At 47.5% G+C, this 15,252-nt stretch overlaps 1 protein-coding gene across 3 annotated transcripts in view; it reads left to right on the top strand.

Annotated features, from left to right (window-relative positions):
- CIT (citron rho-interacting serine/threonine kinase) overlaps positions 1-15,252 on the top strand; it is a 163,379-nt gene that overhangs the window by 88,111 nt on the left and 60,016 nt on the right. For all 3 annotated transcript variants that reach the window (XM_036496409.2, XM_036496410.2, XM_058656934.1), the window contains exons 14-19: positions 3,941-4,111; positions 5,318-5,368; positions 5,885-5,938; positions 8,473-8,613; positions 10,460-10,585; positions 13,855-13,950. In XM_036496409.2, the coding sequence (XP_036352302.2) occupies positions 3,941-4,111; positions 5,318-5,368; positions 5,885-5,938; positions 8,473-8,613; positions 10,460-10,585; positions 13,855-13,950 (639 nt within the window). The remainder of the gene's footprint in view (positions 1-3,940; positions 4,112-5,317; positions 5,369-5,884; positions 5,939-8,472; positions 8,614-10,459; positions 10,586-13,854; positions 13,951-15,252) is intronic.

The following is a 15,252-nucleotide window of genomic DNA, read 5'->3' as shown; positions in this document are numbered from 1 at the left end:
CCGGGGGTGGGGTGGGTCAGAAACTTCTTGAATTTTGTTCACTACTGAAGAAGGACTTATTCAAGAGCCCTGGCAGGAAGCCTTATGAGCGAGCATGGGATGCTACCAAACCAGGATAAGACTTTTTCATACTTGCAGCTGACTTCCAGTATTTGGCTTGCAACATACTGAGCCCTCCCAGGCTTGGGATCTCTTTCTCTCCGAAGCTGACTTTTTCTGTACAGCTTTTACTAAGTCTAGTCGCCATGAAGGCTTCGGATCTGGTTTAAAAGAAGAATCCCTAGGAGTCTGGGTGATTGCTTGATTGGGACCCTCTTACTGCTGTTTTCCTCAGAAGCAGCTGCATGACAGGGTCTGGTAGTAGACAGGACTGTGCCTGCTGCCTCCCCAAACCCCGACCTCTGTACGCTTGGTTTCCGTGGGACTCGGAGCTCGTGGCTGGGCCTGCGCTGTGAGCCTGCCTCATTGGGGCCTGCAGAGCCTTCCATGCTGAGGTGGGCCTGCTCTCTCCCTCTCAGCAAGCCTCTCTCAGGCTTGTCCCTGAAGCAGGGATGCCAGGATTTCCTTAAAGCAGCCAGCAGGTTATCAGAGAGAGACCCACAAATGTGTGACTGTGAGTTCGGCTGTGGGCAGCTCTCACAGAGCCTGGCAGACACTGCCTTCCCTCCCTTGGGAGGCTGGAGCTCAGGAGAGAGATGTGGGTGGGGAGGGAGGGGCCCAGATGCTGGCTCGGTGCTCTCGACAGAACACCACAATCACATGCTCTCTCTGTGGGCATAAAATCAGACAGCAGAGTGAGTCTGAGGGTTAAAGGTGCCCAGGCCCTGCCTGAGCTCTCTGCTGTCTTTGCAGCTTGGCATCCGTGCCTGGGCGTGGCTGGCTTGCCAGCAGGCACAGCAGCCACAGGGACCCCCTGGACACTTAGGGACCCTTCAGGTTATTCTGTTTTATCAGAGGAAGATTGAGGTTTGAGGTCAAAATCACTTTAAGTATAGATAGAATTGACATCTTTGTGTTTAGATGAATATAGTTAAGTACATGTGATTTTTTAAACAGAAGAATTTATTTATTTATCTGAAAGGCAGGCACATAGAGGGAGAGCCAGAGGGAGAGGGAAATCTGTGCCGGTCTCCCTTCTTCTGAGTCTCCCACAAAGAGTGTCAAGCACTTGGGCCATCTTCCATGCTTGCTTGCTTGCTTTTTTCTTTTCTTTTCTTTTCTTTCCTTTTTTTTTTTTTTTCTTATTAAACAGGCAGATTTACAGAGAGAAGGAGAGACAGAAAATCCTTTATCTCCTGGCTCACTCTTCAAATAGCCACGGTTACTGGAACTAAGCCAATCTGAAGTGAGGAGCCAGGAGCCTCTCCTAGGTCTCCCACATGGGTGCAGCGTCCCAAGGCTTTGGACCATCCTCGACTGCTTTCTGAGGCCACAAGCAGGGAGCTGGATGGGAAGTGGAGCAGCCAGGACTCAAACCGGTGCCCGTATGGAATGCTGGGGTCCTGGGTAGCGGCTTAGCCGGCTGTGCCACAGCACTGGTCCCATCATGTGTAATTTTAATGGAGGAAGGGATCGAAGAAGGGTTAGTTGCTAACATTCTTGTAGTGGGGTCCTGGCTGAGGGATCTGGGACAACTCCAGGTAAAGGATGTCCCATTGACTCCCCTGGTTCCTGTCCCCAGCGTTCACACAGCTGGGAGATGTTTGTGGAAACCTTTGTCTCTTCTGCTTTCCCCTGTCTAGTGGCACCGCCTGGCACCCTGTGTGAGCTTTGAGCCCAGAAACAGTGTGGGTGGGAGGGAGTGAAGTGAGACCCCCCTGCTCCAGGCTGGGCTTGTTTCCTAAAAAGATTTATGATTGATTTATTTGAAAATCCAAGCTGCAGTGATTGAGCAGATGCAGAGGTTCCATCAACGGGGTCACTCCCTGGATGGCCATAGCATCCTCAGAGGCAGAAGCTTCATCCTGGTCTCCCATGTGGAGGTCAGGGGTCCAAGTACTTGGGCTATCTTCCACTGTTTGCCCAAGTGCACCATCAGGGAGCTGGATTCAATGTGAAGCAGCTGGACCACAAACTGGCACCCATATGGAATGCCAGCCCTGCAGGCAGCAGCTTTACCAGCTGTGCCGCGAGGCCCGCCCCAGAAAACCTACGCTTTATTTAGAACCTGGCTTCTGTTTCAGTGTATACCAGAAGGATCTGCTGTTGTAGTGGGGGTGAAAGGTTACCTTTGTACCTGGTTAGTAAAGAAAAAAAGAATCATAAATTGCAACTTATTGATTAAGAATTATCGTGACTTAGTCGTTCCTTGAGAGAACAGACCTCAGGGATGTTACTGCATGTTGTCAAGGTCACAAACAATCTCTTACATTTCCTTGTTCTTCTCCTTGGGTGTCTTCCCCACGCCCGCCCCCTTGGATGAGACAAATGGTTATTCATAATTCTTACAGTTAGCCCTGCTTTTGCTAAAAAGGAATATTTTCACATCTCATCCCAAAGTTGCCGAAGTCATTGTCCATTTCTCATGGCACCTCCAATCTTGAGCAGCCTCAAACCTAAGTGTTCTTTGTTGCTTTTAGAAGTGTCCCCTTGGGAAGGAGCAGGCTGGCTGGGATCCCTTCACAAGGGTTTGCGTGAGGGAACAGGACCATCTTTTCCTTGGCACTTTCATCCCGGGTGATTGTGTCCAGAGCCAGGGTTTTCTGAGTCTTCCAGGTTTCAGGGTGACTTGCAGGGCGGGAATGATGATGCTAAGTTGACCCTGTAGGTTTGGACCCAGAAAAATTAATGGTGATAAACTGACAATGATGAGTTTCACCTTCCAGGAGGCTTTCCACTGAGACTCCAATTACCCCTTTGCGCTGCTGGAAAGGTTAATTTTAAAACTAGAACCATATCTAATTATGTTAGAGGTACCTGACTTGTAAAGGACAAATCTATATAAATGATTACCCTTGGAGGGAACCCACATGGAAGCAGTTTCTCAGCTGTGTGAAGAGCGTCCCTTTCGGCTGTCTTGTGTCAAAGCCTAGTGTGAGTTATTTGTTCAAAGGATTAAAAATATTTTTTTATTATAGAATTTTTTTTTAAGGAAGAGCAAGCAGTATCTTTCTCTGATTCACTCCCCCCTGCCCCAAATGCTTGCAGCAGCCAGGGCTTGAGGCCAGGAACCCAGAACTCCAACAGGATCTCCCACAAGGGTGGCAGGAAACCAGGCGTTAGGCCATGACCTGTGGTCTCTGCAGATGCGTGGCCAGCGGCAGAGGAGGCCGGAGTCAGTGCTCTGCAAAGGGTTGCAGGTGCCAGGAGCGGCTCAGCCTGCTCCCTGGGGCACCCCCCTGCCAGCACTGTGTTCCCTGTGGTCTCACTGGGGATCCCGCTCTGCATACACACAGTTACAGACTGGGTTTTCTTTTTCTCCTTTCTCTTCCCCAAATACCATTTCCTTTGCCTATTCAGTATCTCTTTCTGTAAAATTACACACACACACCACCACCACCACCACCACCTCCTCCCTCCCCTCCCCTTCCCCCGCTGATTATTTCTTGAAGGCCTACACCATCCAGGACTGGGCCAGGAATGCCTTCGGGATCTCCCACACGGGTTGTATGAGTCCGGCTATCGGAGCCATCACCTGGCTCCCAGGGTGCTCATTAGCTGGAAGCTGAAGTTGGAAGGGAAGATGGGATTTGAACCCAGGGTCTCTGCTCTGGGAGGCAAGTGTCCCAAGCAATGTCATAACTGCTGTTCCAAGTGTGTGATGCAGCCCCACGGGTGCCCCTCTCTGCTCAGTGTTTCCCAGAAACCCTTGCTGTGTCCTTTGGCAATCTCTGTCTTCCATGTAGACCTGTCCCTGTTGGCTGCTGTTCTCCGCTCTTCACCGCTGCCTTGCTCTTTGAGGAATTCCAAGTCTCCCTTTGTCCCATTGCCTGCTCTTTAGGAGTACCAGGCTCAGGTGGAGGAGATGAGGTTGATGATGAATCAGCTGGAAGAGGACCTTGTGTCTGCCAGACGGCGCAGCGATCTCTATGAGTCCGAGCTGCGAGAGTCTCGGCTTGCAGCCGAGGAGTTCAAGCGGAAAGCGACAGAATGTCAGCATAAACTGATGAAGGTGGGTCACTTCGGAGGGTGCCTGGTGGGGGCAGGGACAGGTGACCTCTGCCAGAACAAAGGGCATGCTAGTCTTGGGACGGCAGGTTGGAGGCATCATGGGCTGCCTTGAAAGGCTCACAGTCCTTATTTGTAGGAGGTAATGTTATTTATTATTATTGGTTTGACTCTGGAGAACGGAGAAGTACAACAAAGTTGTCTGCTGATCTCTTGACTGATATGATCTTGCAATATGTGGTACCTTTTTCAAAAGTTACTACTCGGGGGTCCACAGCAGTGGCTCAATTGGCTAACCTTCTGCCTTCAAGTGCTGGGATCCCATATGGATATTGGTTCATGTCCCAGCTGCTCCACTTCCCATCTAGCTCCCTGCTTGTGGCCTGGGAAAGCAGCCAAGGATAGCCCAAAGCCTTGGGATCCTACACCCAAGTGGGAGACCTAGAAGAAGCTCCTGGCTCCTGGCATCAGATTGACTCAGCTCATCCATTGTGGCCACTGTGTCTCCTCTCTGAAATATCAGTCTTTCCAATAAGAATAAATAAATAAAAAAAAATTTACCACTTCACAACTATATATTTATGCATATAGTAGGGTAATTCAACATATATATTCAGTGTATGAAGATCATCAAGTTAACATTTCTATACCTTTGAGTATTTAATAAAGGAGAGGCAGAGAGAAAGATCTTCTACCCACTGGGTCACTGCCCAAGTGGCTGCAATGCCCGGAACTGAGCCAATCTGAAGCCAGGAGCTTCTTCTGGGTGCCTCACATGTGTGCAGGCATCCTCCACTGCTTTTCCAGGCCACAGATAGGGAGCTGGAGGGGAAGTAGAGCAGCTGGGATGTGTACTAACACCCATATGGGAGGCCAGTGTTTGTGAGGGGAGAATTAGCCAATTGAGCCATTGTGCCGAGATCATTAATGAAGTTTTTTTTTTTTTTTTAATGAGTAATAATGGTGCATGTTTATGGGAGTGCAATAGGAAATTTCAGCATATGGGTACAGTGTGTGTGTTGATCAAATCAGGGAAATTAACATCTCTGCTTGTTACTACTTTGGGATGGGAGCTTCCAGCTCCTCTTTTTTTTAAACTTTGTTGGGGTAAAAAATACTTAGCACTGGTAACTTCTATCTAACTCTGGTTTGATACCCATTATCCAACCTGCCTCTGACCCCTCCCTGTCACTGTCACTTTTCACTGCAGGCCAAGGATCAGGGGAAGCCTGAAGTCTGTGAATATTCCAAACTGGAGAAGGTATGTTCTTTCTTCATGATTGGCTTTGACATTTGGGGTGTTTATTTCTTTAAGTATCACCATTGATGACCATTCATTGATTAGGAGCTTTGTGACAACGGCCTGAGTAGCCAATTCCAGGTTCACTTTGCTGGTCTTCCCCCAAGTGACCACAGTTAGCTTTAGCTGTGATTCTTAAAGAGTTAAACTCCCTGTTTTATCCTGTCTGCTCATGGTCATAAATAAACCCGGGCGCTACATTAAACAGCAAGGTGCTGCCTGAGGTATGGGGTGACTTTGCCTCTGGGTGCTGTCTCTGTGTTGCTGGCCTTAGAGAAATAGGGTGGAGATTGACACTGGGACAGCTAAAGTCTTCCATGGAAGGCCTCCATTCTTTTTGTCCCTGGTGGAGGTTCTGGAAAACAAAGCAAAAAGACCCCATTCAAAAACCTTAAGAAAATAGGACTGTTCTTAGTGTAGCATAAAATGTTAACTCCATCTTGCCTTTTGCTTTTATTTCCTGGGATTTTATTATAGATCAATGCTGAACAACAGCTCAAAATTCAGGAACTCCAAGAGAAGCTGGAAAAGGTAAGCCCCAAGTGATGTTTCAGGGGACTCTGTCCCCTTCTCTAAATGCTTTTCGTGGTCTCGGAGCAGTGAGTGATGAGAGCTACCTAGTTAGTCATCCAATGCCAAAGAAAAACAAGGGGGAGTGCATGTTACCTGAAAGCACTGGAGTTCTCAATATGCTTTTGCCCTTTGAGATGTGTCAGCAGTGCTTATTTTTAAAAATTCTCCAGTAAAGGTTCTAATTATACTATCGTAGAATCTGAGAGGCTGGGGGTGGGGCTTAGGGGACCAGGCTCCCCATTTTGCACATTTAGAAGAGAGGTGCCAGCTCCCTGAGTAACAACGGACACTTGGCAATTCGCTGGCAGGTGGGTTTACAACATTGTGCAAAGCTTGTGTCAGTACCCTACTGGTCCTTGTAATGAAATAAATCGTATGTACATATCCTCCCACCAACTTTATTAAGTCCTAATTGATAAATGAAATCTGCGTGCACTTTCAAAATACATATGATACGTATGTATGTATATGCATATGTGTGTATACCCTACCTGTGCACACTGGAAAAGGATGCCATCAAGCTGATGATGAGGCTCGGTGTGTATCACCTCGTGCACGTAACTGCCTGATGAAAGGGCCAGGATGAAGGTGGCTCTGAGGCATGTCTTCTCAGCATGAGCGTCTGTGAACGTGTTTGCCGGCTTGTGTTCCTAGGAGGATGTTACAGAAGGCTCACGGGAGGCGGAGTGAGAAGATGAGACAGATTTGGAAATCCATGCAGAGTTTTTCCATGATCCACATTTTTTCATGAACTTTTTGAAGGCCGCTCATAGAATCTTTTCATATTTCTTTCTTCTTCCTTCTGCTTTTTCTTATTGTGCTAAAAAACACAGATTGTTAAATTGCCATGTTAGCATGTACAATTCAGTGGTGCTGAGTGTGTTGACACTGCTGGGGAACAGATCCTTGGAACTCTTGCACTTTGTGATGGTGACACTTAATGTCCAGCATACATGAGTGCAGGGTCCTTCTTGACCCTGGCTCTGGGCAGCTCCCCTTCCACCACTGCCTGAGTGATGTTGGCTATTGTAAATGCCACAGGGAAGTGAAGTAGTGTAGCATTCGTCTTTGTGTCACTAGCCAGGTTCACTTGTCATCATGTCCTGAAGTAGTCCCATTCATGTAGAACCTGGCTCAGAATTTCCTTCCTTTTCAAAGATAAATGACATGCATTGTATAGACAGGTCACATTTGCCTACCCCTTCCTCTCTCCCTTTATCCCTCCCTCCCTTCCTTTCTCCCTCCCTCTTCCTCCTCCCCTTCCTCCCTCTCCCTCCTCCCTCCCTTTCTCTCCCTCCTCCCTCCCTTCCTCTCCTTCCTCCCTTCTTTCCTTCCTTCTTTCCTTCCTTCTTTCAAGATTAATTTATTTTTATTGCAAAGTCAGATATACAGAGAGGAGGAGAGACAGAGAAGATCTTTTATCCACTGATTCACTACCCCAAGTGGCCGCAACGGCTGGAGCTGAGCCAATCTGAAGCCAAGAGTCAGGAGCCTCCTCTGGGTCTCCCACGCTGGTGTAGGATCCCAAAGCTTTAGGCTGTCCTCGACTACTTTTCCAGGCCACAAGCAGAGAACTGGATGGAAAGTGGGGCCACTGGGACACGAACAGGTTCCCATATGGGATCTCAGCCACTAGGCAACCAAACTGGGCCCCTCCCTGCCCCTTTCTTTTAAAAACTTTATTTTTAAGGCAGAGAGAAGTGAAGGTGTATTTAGAGACATGCTTTGCATTTGCTGACTCACTTCCCAAATGCTAGAAACAGCCAAGGGCTCAACCATACAACAAGCCAGGACTTCAACCCAGGTCTCCCACATGGATGGCCAGAGCCCATGGACTCAGCGTCGTATGCCCTCCCAGCGCCTGCATTAGCAGGAAGCTGGACATAGAAGCAGAGCCTGGATCTTGAATCCAGGGATTCTGGTGCCAATATATCCAAAAATATTATCACTGTTGATACTCTCCTGTAGACTGTATCAGTGTTAGCGCATTTATATTGCTTCAATTTTTCAATTAATTATGCTTAAGCTTAAAAATTAATGTGTTGAGGGCCCGGCCGCGTGGCCTAGCGACTAAAGTCCTCGCCTTGAATGTGCCGGGATCCCATATGGGCACCGGTTCTAATTCCGGCAGCTCCACTACCCATCCAGATCTCTGCTTGTGGCCTGGGAAAGCAGTCGAGGATGGCCCAATGCTTTGGGACCCTGCACCCGTGAGGGAGACCTGGAGGAGGTTCCTGGATCCTGGCTTCGGATCGGCGCAGCACCGGCCGTTGTGGTCACTTGGGGAGTGAATCATCGGACGGAAGATCTTCCTCTCTGTCTCTCCTCCTCTCTGTATATCTGACTTTCTAATAAAAATAAATAAATAAATCTTTAAAAAAAGAAAAGCAGGTGTCACCTGCGGCACCCAGTGTTGCCTGCTTTTTCCCATTTGTTGGTGTGTTCTTGGTGTAAATCTGTGTGTGTGTCCTGTGTTCTGTTTGCCCTCGTAGGCTGTCAAAGCCAGCACAGAGGCCACCGAGCTGCTGCAGAATATCCGGCAGGCAAAGGAGCGGGCTGAAAGGGAGCTGGAGAAGCTGCAGAACCGGGAGGACTCCTCCGAAGGCATCAAGAAGAAGTTGGTGGAAGCCGAGGTGAGCAGGGGGCCTCCAGCCCGTGCTGGACTGACCTCTGCCCCTTGCCCTGACCAGAGGCAGCAGTCAGGCATGCGCAACCTTGAGACCGCTGCTGGCCTTTGGCTGTGCCCAAGGGTCGGAGACAGTGAAGACATCCCTCGCTGATGTTGGGCCAGAATGTTTTTCCTTTGGAAGATCCCTTCGAAACTTAAGAGCCTTGGAGAGACCCCAAGAGGAGTGTGGGCTCTGTCATCGCAGCTTCTAGGAGAAACACGTCTCAATGCAAGAGAGCTCTTCCTTGCTGAGCCTGCACAGGTGTCTGGGAGGGTCTGTGTCCCTGCAGGCCAGCCATGATTCCGTCTCTGAGCTCTGCCTCTCTCCTTCCCTCCGTCCTCCCCTCTCTTCCCCCAACCCCTATTAGTTTTCCAGGCTGTCCCTATGGGCCTGTGTGCTGCCGCCTTGTGGGCTGCTGTCCTCTCAGGCCTCTTGTTCAAATTCTTTGTTGTTGTTGTTGTAGTAGAAACCATTGATGCAATTAGCCCAGAAAATATGAGTGCTTTTCCACTGCAAACAAAACAAGGCAGAAACTCAAAACAAAAGCATGTATAGTAAAAAAAGTGACACTCTCCTAACTGCTCTCTGTCTCCCCATGCCCCTTGGTGTTGGTTCCACAAGAATGATTGGAACTCAGTCGAACAACCTGTCTTTCTATTCCTATTGCTGGGTCTTTGGCTTTTGCCCATCACAGTCCTGGCGAGAACATTCTGGAACACAATTCTCTGAAGCATCCTCACCCACAATCCTGGCTGCCTTTTTCCCACCACTCGCCTGAAGCCTGAGCTGGGTGTTTGAACGGTGTTTCTAATTCAGAATGGACCTTTTCCCAGAGGCTCGCGTCTCTTCTCAGTGTCCTAGCGCTGGTCAGGGCCACCAGCATCCGTGTGGTTGCTTAGCCCACCCTGGGACCCTGCCGTTCACTGCCTCATGTGGTGCTGCAAAGATAGCCACATTTTCCTCTGTCCTTCCTCCCCTGCCTGCCATTTCTGCAGCTCCCCAGGCCTTTTTCCTCCAATCTGAGCAAATGTAGAAATCTGTCAACCTCTTGTTCCTGTCCAACCTTTTTTCTCCCAGCCAGTTCTGGACCTGCAACACCCTTTGCCCCATCCCAGACTCATATCCATGTTCCCTATGTGCACCGCAGAACTTGGTCCAGGCTAGTCGAGCATTTGATTCAGAAATGCTGATGTTTCACCCACCTGTCCAGCTGACATATCTTGGTCTATAGCCTTCCTTGAATCTGCTTAGGACATAAACTAGGGCCTGGCCATCTGTACTGTATGGTTTTTCAAATATGCCTGCCTCTGCGTGAAACACCCTCTACCCTCCTTGCTCCAAAATGCCTTACATGCTCCCCCTTCGAAGCACCTCTCTCGGTGACTCCTTCACTGGACCCTTCAGCTAGAAACCCTCCTCCCTGCCTCCCAAATCCTGCCTCACCGGGTCCCTGCTTGTCTTACGGTTCTTCCCCTTTGAAGCTACAGTGCGTGTGTCTGTCTGGCTTATCTTTCCCAGGGGCAGGAGTTATGTCATCTTCCCTTCTCTTTCCCGTGATGCCTAGTGTGGTGTTTCGCAGATAGTAGGTGCTTGGTAAATATTTGAATGAATGAATGCACTCTTGTAACCTACACAACCGAGTTCCCGAATCGTAGAATCTGTACTTTCTCTGCCGTTGCTTCGGGTGCCTGAGACCTCTCTTTCCTACTGGAACGTACACTTCCTGGGGACTCTTTTTTGCCTTGGTGCAGGTGTTAATGCCCGTAGCAGTTACTCCATTAAAACTCTCTGATTGATTCACGATCTACAGGAACGGCGCCATTCTCTGGAGAACAAAGTTAAGAGGCTAGAGACCATGGAGCGTAGAGAAAACAGACTGAAGGATGACATCCAGACAAAATCCCAACAGATCCAGCAGATGGCTGATAAAATTCTGGTGAGCAGGAACCCAAGTTGACAAGTTCAAAGACACCAGGTTAGAGGTTTACAAAGGGAAGGGGGTAAGGAGGAGGAGAGTCATGCCACAGCAGGGGAGGCGTCACCCAGCAGTCAAGAGAAGAGAGACGGTCCAGTGTACACCACCTAGTAGAATAGTGCAAATAACTCCAATACTGGACTTTTCAGCACTGGTAACGGACCCATCAGTAGTAGTTGTTTTTTGGTTTTTGTTTTTTTTGTTTGTTTGTTTTTGGCTCTGTTTGCAATTGCCTGGCATTTTTTTTTTTTTTTTTTAGCAGAATGTGCACCTTTCATTCTTGGTACATTTTTGTAGGAGCGTTTTCATCCTTCTCTCGGCAGAGCTTTGTACGATGGTTACATTTTCGATTTCGAAAGCTGTTGGGGTTTAGACCTTCAAGACTGAAATGCAGATCCTGGCTTTCAGAGAACAAATGAGTCACACAGGCTTGTGGCTCTCCGAGTAGGATTTGTCATGGAGCCACGCTCACCCACACTCTCTCTGCCACCGTTGGTTGTGAGGATTGTTTACGATTCCCTTAGAGGTTGCAGGTCTTCATTTAGGTTTGCCAACTGTCCTGATTTGGACTTGGGCTCCTATGGCCAAGTTGAGGGAGGAAGGCTCCAGTTGTACTTGCAGCTGGGCCACTGCTTTGCCCTAGCCCAGGTGGCACCCTGTGAAGGACTCCCCTACGTGTGATCTCAGTGCAGTGCCAGAGATTTGATGTCACCTCGGAGAGACTTAGTGACGACGCGGGGTCCATTCATATACCTCACCCACCCTCTAACTGCCCTTAGGGGAGACTCCGAAGTAGGTGACCATGTCTCCCCATGCTCAGGAAGGGAGATGGTGAGTGGGCCACTACATCAGTTCTGGGAAATGAGTCGCTATTAACCATGCAAAGTCAAGAATGACCAACTTACATGCCCAGGCAGTGCCTACCGCTAAACCCAACCCAGTTCTTCAGAATGTGGCATTTCTCTGGCTGTTTGTAAACACTTAGGTATTGAACAAAAGGATAAAAGAGGAATGAAATTGTTTTGCCTTGCCACCCTGTCTTCATGTATACGTGTACACAGAAAGATAACTGTGTCAGTCTCCCCTCTCTCTGTTCTCTTGTTGCGTCCTCAGAGTTTCCCTTGGCGACTGTCAAGTGTGTCCGTTTCAATTGTGGGTAAAATCAGATCTCCCACCCATGCGGGACCTCTGGAGATCCCGCCTGCTCATTCTCCTTGCTCGGTTACAAAGAAAATGGCACACTCTCTTGGGGCTGCAGAGTAGCCCTCTGTTCAATGGCGATGTGTTCATTCATTCATTCAACAAATATTTAATGAGCTTCTACTATGTGCCAGGCACTGTTCCAGGAGCTGGGCTAACAGCAGCAGACAGCAGCATCCGCATGACCAGCCCAGACTGAGGCATTGATCTCATGCATACAGAAAAGAGATGTTTAAAAAAAATGACAACAACAACAAAAAATGCCAAAGCACTCAGAAGTCAGGCTGTGGAGCACCTGGCTGTTTGCCAGGCATATGCAGTTCTGGTATATAGACCAGAATTTATCCTGAGAGTTGTCATTTTTCAGGTATCTCTGGGTTTTTGTTTGTTTAAACCCATTTTTAGTTTTTACTTTCTATTCTTATGCTATCTTATGAGGGTTGAAACTAAGAAAAGATGATTACCAAATGATTTTGGACAACCAAAGAAAAATAAGCACATTACCTTGTCCAAATGTGTCTCGCCAACCTGCCCGAGTACCTTTGTGGTCGGGACTTGACTTACCAGATGGTGTCTTTTGCTCAAGAATCATCCTAGGCTAGGTGCCCAGGCTGCAGAGTCCCTCAGACAATGGGCAGGAGTGGTCCTTGGCACCATTACATCATGGCGACGCTTGGAAAGAGATCCCCAAGTGTCACTCATTTGAAGATATTCCCCATTCTGATAAAAATTCCCAAAAGAGATACGTAGGGCATCAGGGCCAGCAGTCTCGTGTTCTGATGGAAGTCATTGCCAGGGGCACGTGAGGTATGTTTTTCCACTCATTGAAGTTCTGTTTACATCCAGTGTTTCCAGATCGCATCTGTTAGAATGTGATAGAGCTTGTGCGCCTGGCCTGGAAATTGACTCCTTGAAAGCCCCTTCTTTCCACTCCCAAAGCAAAGCCAAGGCTCGCACTCTTCAGAATTTAAAACACTTAGTCATGAACGTTCTCTGTGCACGTGAATCCCAAAGTACTTTTTTCGATCCATTTTATAGACATATCCTGTGTAGTTTCCTTATCCTTCAGAATTTTCATAATTGCCTCCACTTCAAAGAAAAATTTTGTAGTGGTGTGAAGAGCTGAGAACTTGGAATAATGACTTTTGATATTGGTAATTAACTAATGGGTCCAGATTCCCAGGAATTAATGTTGATGCAACTATCTATGCGTTCAGAGACGGTTTCAGTGAATTGAGTGCCTTTTAAAAGATCAGTTTATAATACTTTGGCAAATGAATTGGTATAATTTTCCAATGAATCACAATGTTATTTAAAAGCAGGAAACAAAGAACTGGGAGAGCATGAAAGCAGAGCTGTTTGTATTACTCCAAGTTCCCTTTCCATCCTCCATGTGAATGTGCATGCATTTTTGTACATCATCATTATTGGTGTGTTTTGTGTTCAGCTTGGATCCTGTGTGCCTTGTACCCATCAACATTATGTGCACATGCCCAGCTACTCGTGGACTTCCTGATAGCAGTCACTCAGAGTCATCACTCAACATTCAAAGCACTAGAATCACATCATAACATTAGTTTTCTTTTATTTTATTTTAGGTAAGGCTCTTGAGCAATGCAAAGATATTGCTTTTACCCTCACCGTAAATTAATTTTTCTCATTTAAAGCAGTCTTAACAGTGAAAGTGATCTGAGGCTCAAGCTAATAGTCAGGAGCTTTGCGCCATCCTTAAATCTGGAAACATTGCTTTGCCACCCATATTTTCTCCATGCAAAGAGGAAAAGCCAGCTTTGCTTGTCTTGTCATGGTGACAGACTTCCCATTCCAGGCCTGCAAAGCCCAGCTGCTGTGTGTGAATCCTGGGAAAACCAGGGCCAAAGCGCTGTGGTGGATTTCCTTCCCAAGAGCCTGAGGGGCTAGAAACGGAGGAGCAGCTGCCTGGGCCACAGTCAGGTTTCCCCTGACCATCTAGTGTCCACTAACATTGGCCTTCCCTTTGCACACCTGATTGACCGTTTTCTTGTGTCCAGGAGCTGGAGGAGAAACACCGGGAAGCCCAGGTCTCAGCCCAGCACCTGGAAGTTCACCTGAAACAGAAAGAGCAGCACTACGAGGAGAAGATCAAAGTAAAGACACTTTCTAATCTCCCTCCCCCGTGGGTCCCCCTGGAGTATCTTGCTTGCGCCTCTTCCCGGCTGCTTCTGGTCACTTCCATCTCAACTGAAGGACTTTATGGATGAGTGCTGTCTTTCCTCCATGGTGGGAGGTTTGGGAAGTTATCCTTGTGGATGTTTGAAATCTAAAGAGGTTATATTTTGTTATTGTTGTTGCTGTTTCTGTTTGGTCACTGATTTCTCAGTTGTGTCTTAAAAAAAAAGTTAGCCAATGTCATTTAGGTTTGGCCATACAGTCATTATAGTGTTTGCTTTAAAAGGAAAAAAAGAGGGGGAGGGGGGCGCGGGGACATTTCAAACCCAAGCTGCTATTCCTGTTGTTTAAAGGATACCCTGTTACTCTCCATCAGTAACCAACTGTTTTGTTTTTCTGAAATAGGTATTTATTTCACATATTTTTAAAAAACAGGTTTTTTTTTTTTAAAGATTTATTTATTTTTTATTACAAAGTCAGATATACAGAGAGGAGAGACAGAGAGGAAGATCTTCCGTCTGATGATTCACTCCCCAAGTGACCACAACGGCCGGTTCTGTGCTGATCTGAAGCCAGGATCCAGGAACCTCCTCCGGGTCTCCCACACAGGTGCAGGGTCCCAAGGCTTTGGGCCGTCCTCAACTGCCCTCCCAGGCCACAAGCAGGGAGCTGGATGGGAAGCGGAGCTGCAAGGATTAGAACCGGCGCCCATATGGGATCCTGGTGCGTTTAAGGCGAGGACTTTAGCCACTAGGCCACGCTGCCGGGCCCTAAAAAACAGTATTGACTGTGAATCGAATTCTACATTGGCTGTTGAAGATAGTATTCCATTGGCTTTTGGTTTTACTATTTTGAAGTCAGCTGTCACTCTCATTGTTCTCTTTGAAAGTAACTTGTCCTGATCAGGCACATGTGAGGTCACCTGTGGTCTATCCTTTTTCATCTCACTCTCTGTGTTATAATCTGGGTTAGCTCTTCTGACTTAGTTTCCAATTTACAGATTTTCTTTGTTAGCTGTTAAATCTATCCATTGACTTTTTAATTTCAACTGATTTTTTTTTTTTAAATTTCTAGGCATTTTATTTGGTTCTTTTCAAAGTTTGTTAGACAGTTCGTAGCAATGCTGTCCTATTTTCTACCTTCGTTTTCAGGTCTGTTTGCTTTTTTCAAATGCACTAGGCATAGTTGTTTTCCAATCTGTATTTTGAGAATCTGTTTTTGCTCTGTTGTCTCTTTGCTGTGGTATGCTTTATTAGTTCTGTGTTTTCCTGGGAAAGTTA

Source organism: Ochotona princeps, chromosome 29 (genome assembly GCF_030435755.1).
Source record: "Ochotona princeps isolate mOchPri1 chromosome 29, mOchPri1.hap1, whole genome shotgun sequence".
In the NCBI taxonomy this organism is placed as follows: domain Eukaryota; kingdom Metazoa; phylum Chordata; class Mammalia; order Lagomorpha; family Ochotonidae; genus Ochotona; species Ochotona princeps.
The sequence above is the reverse complement of the archived record's forward strand: the minus strand, read 5'-3'. Positions and strand labels throughout refer to the sequence as shown.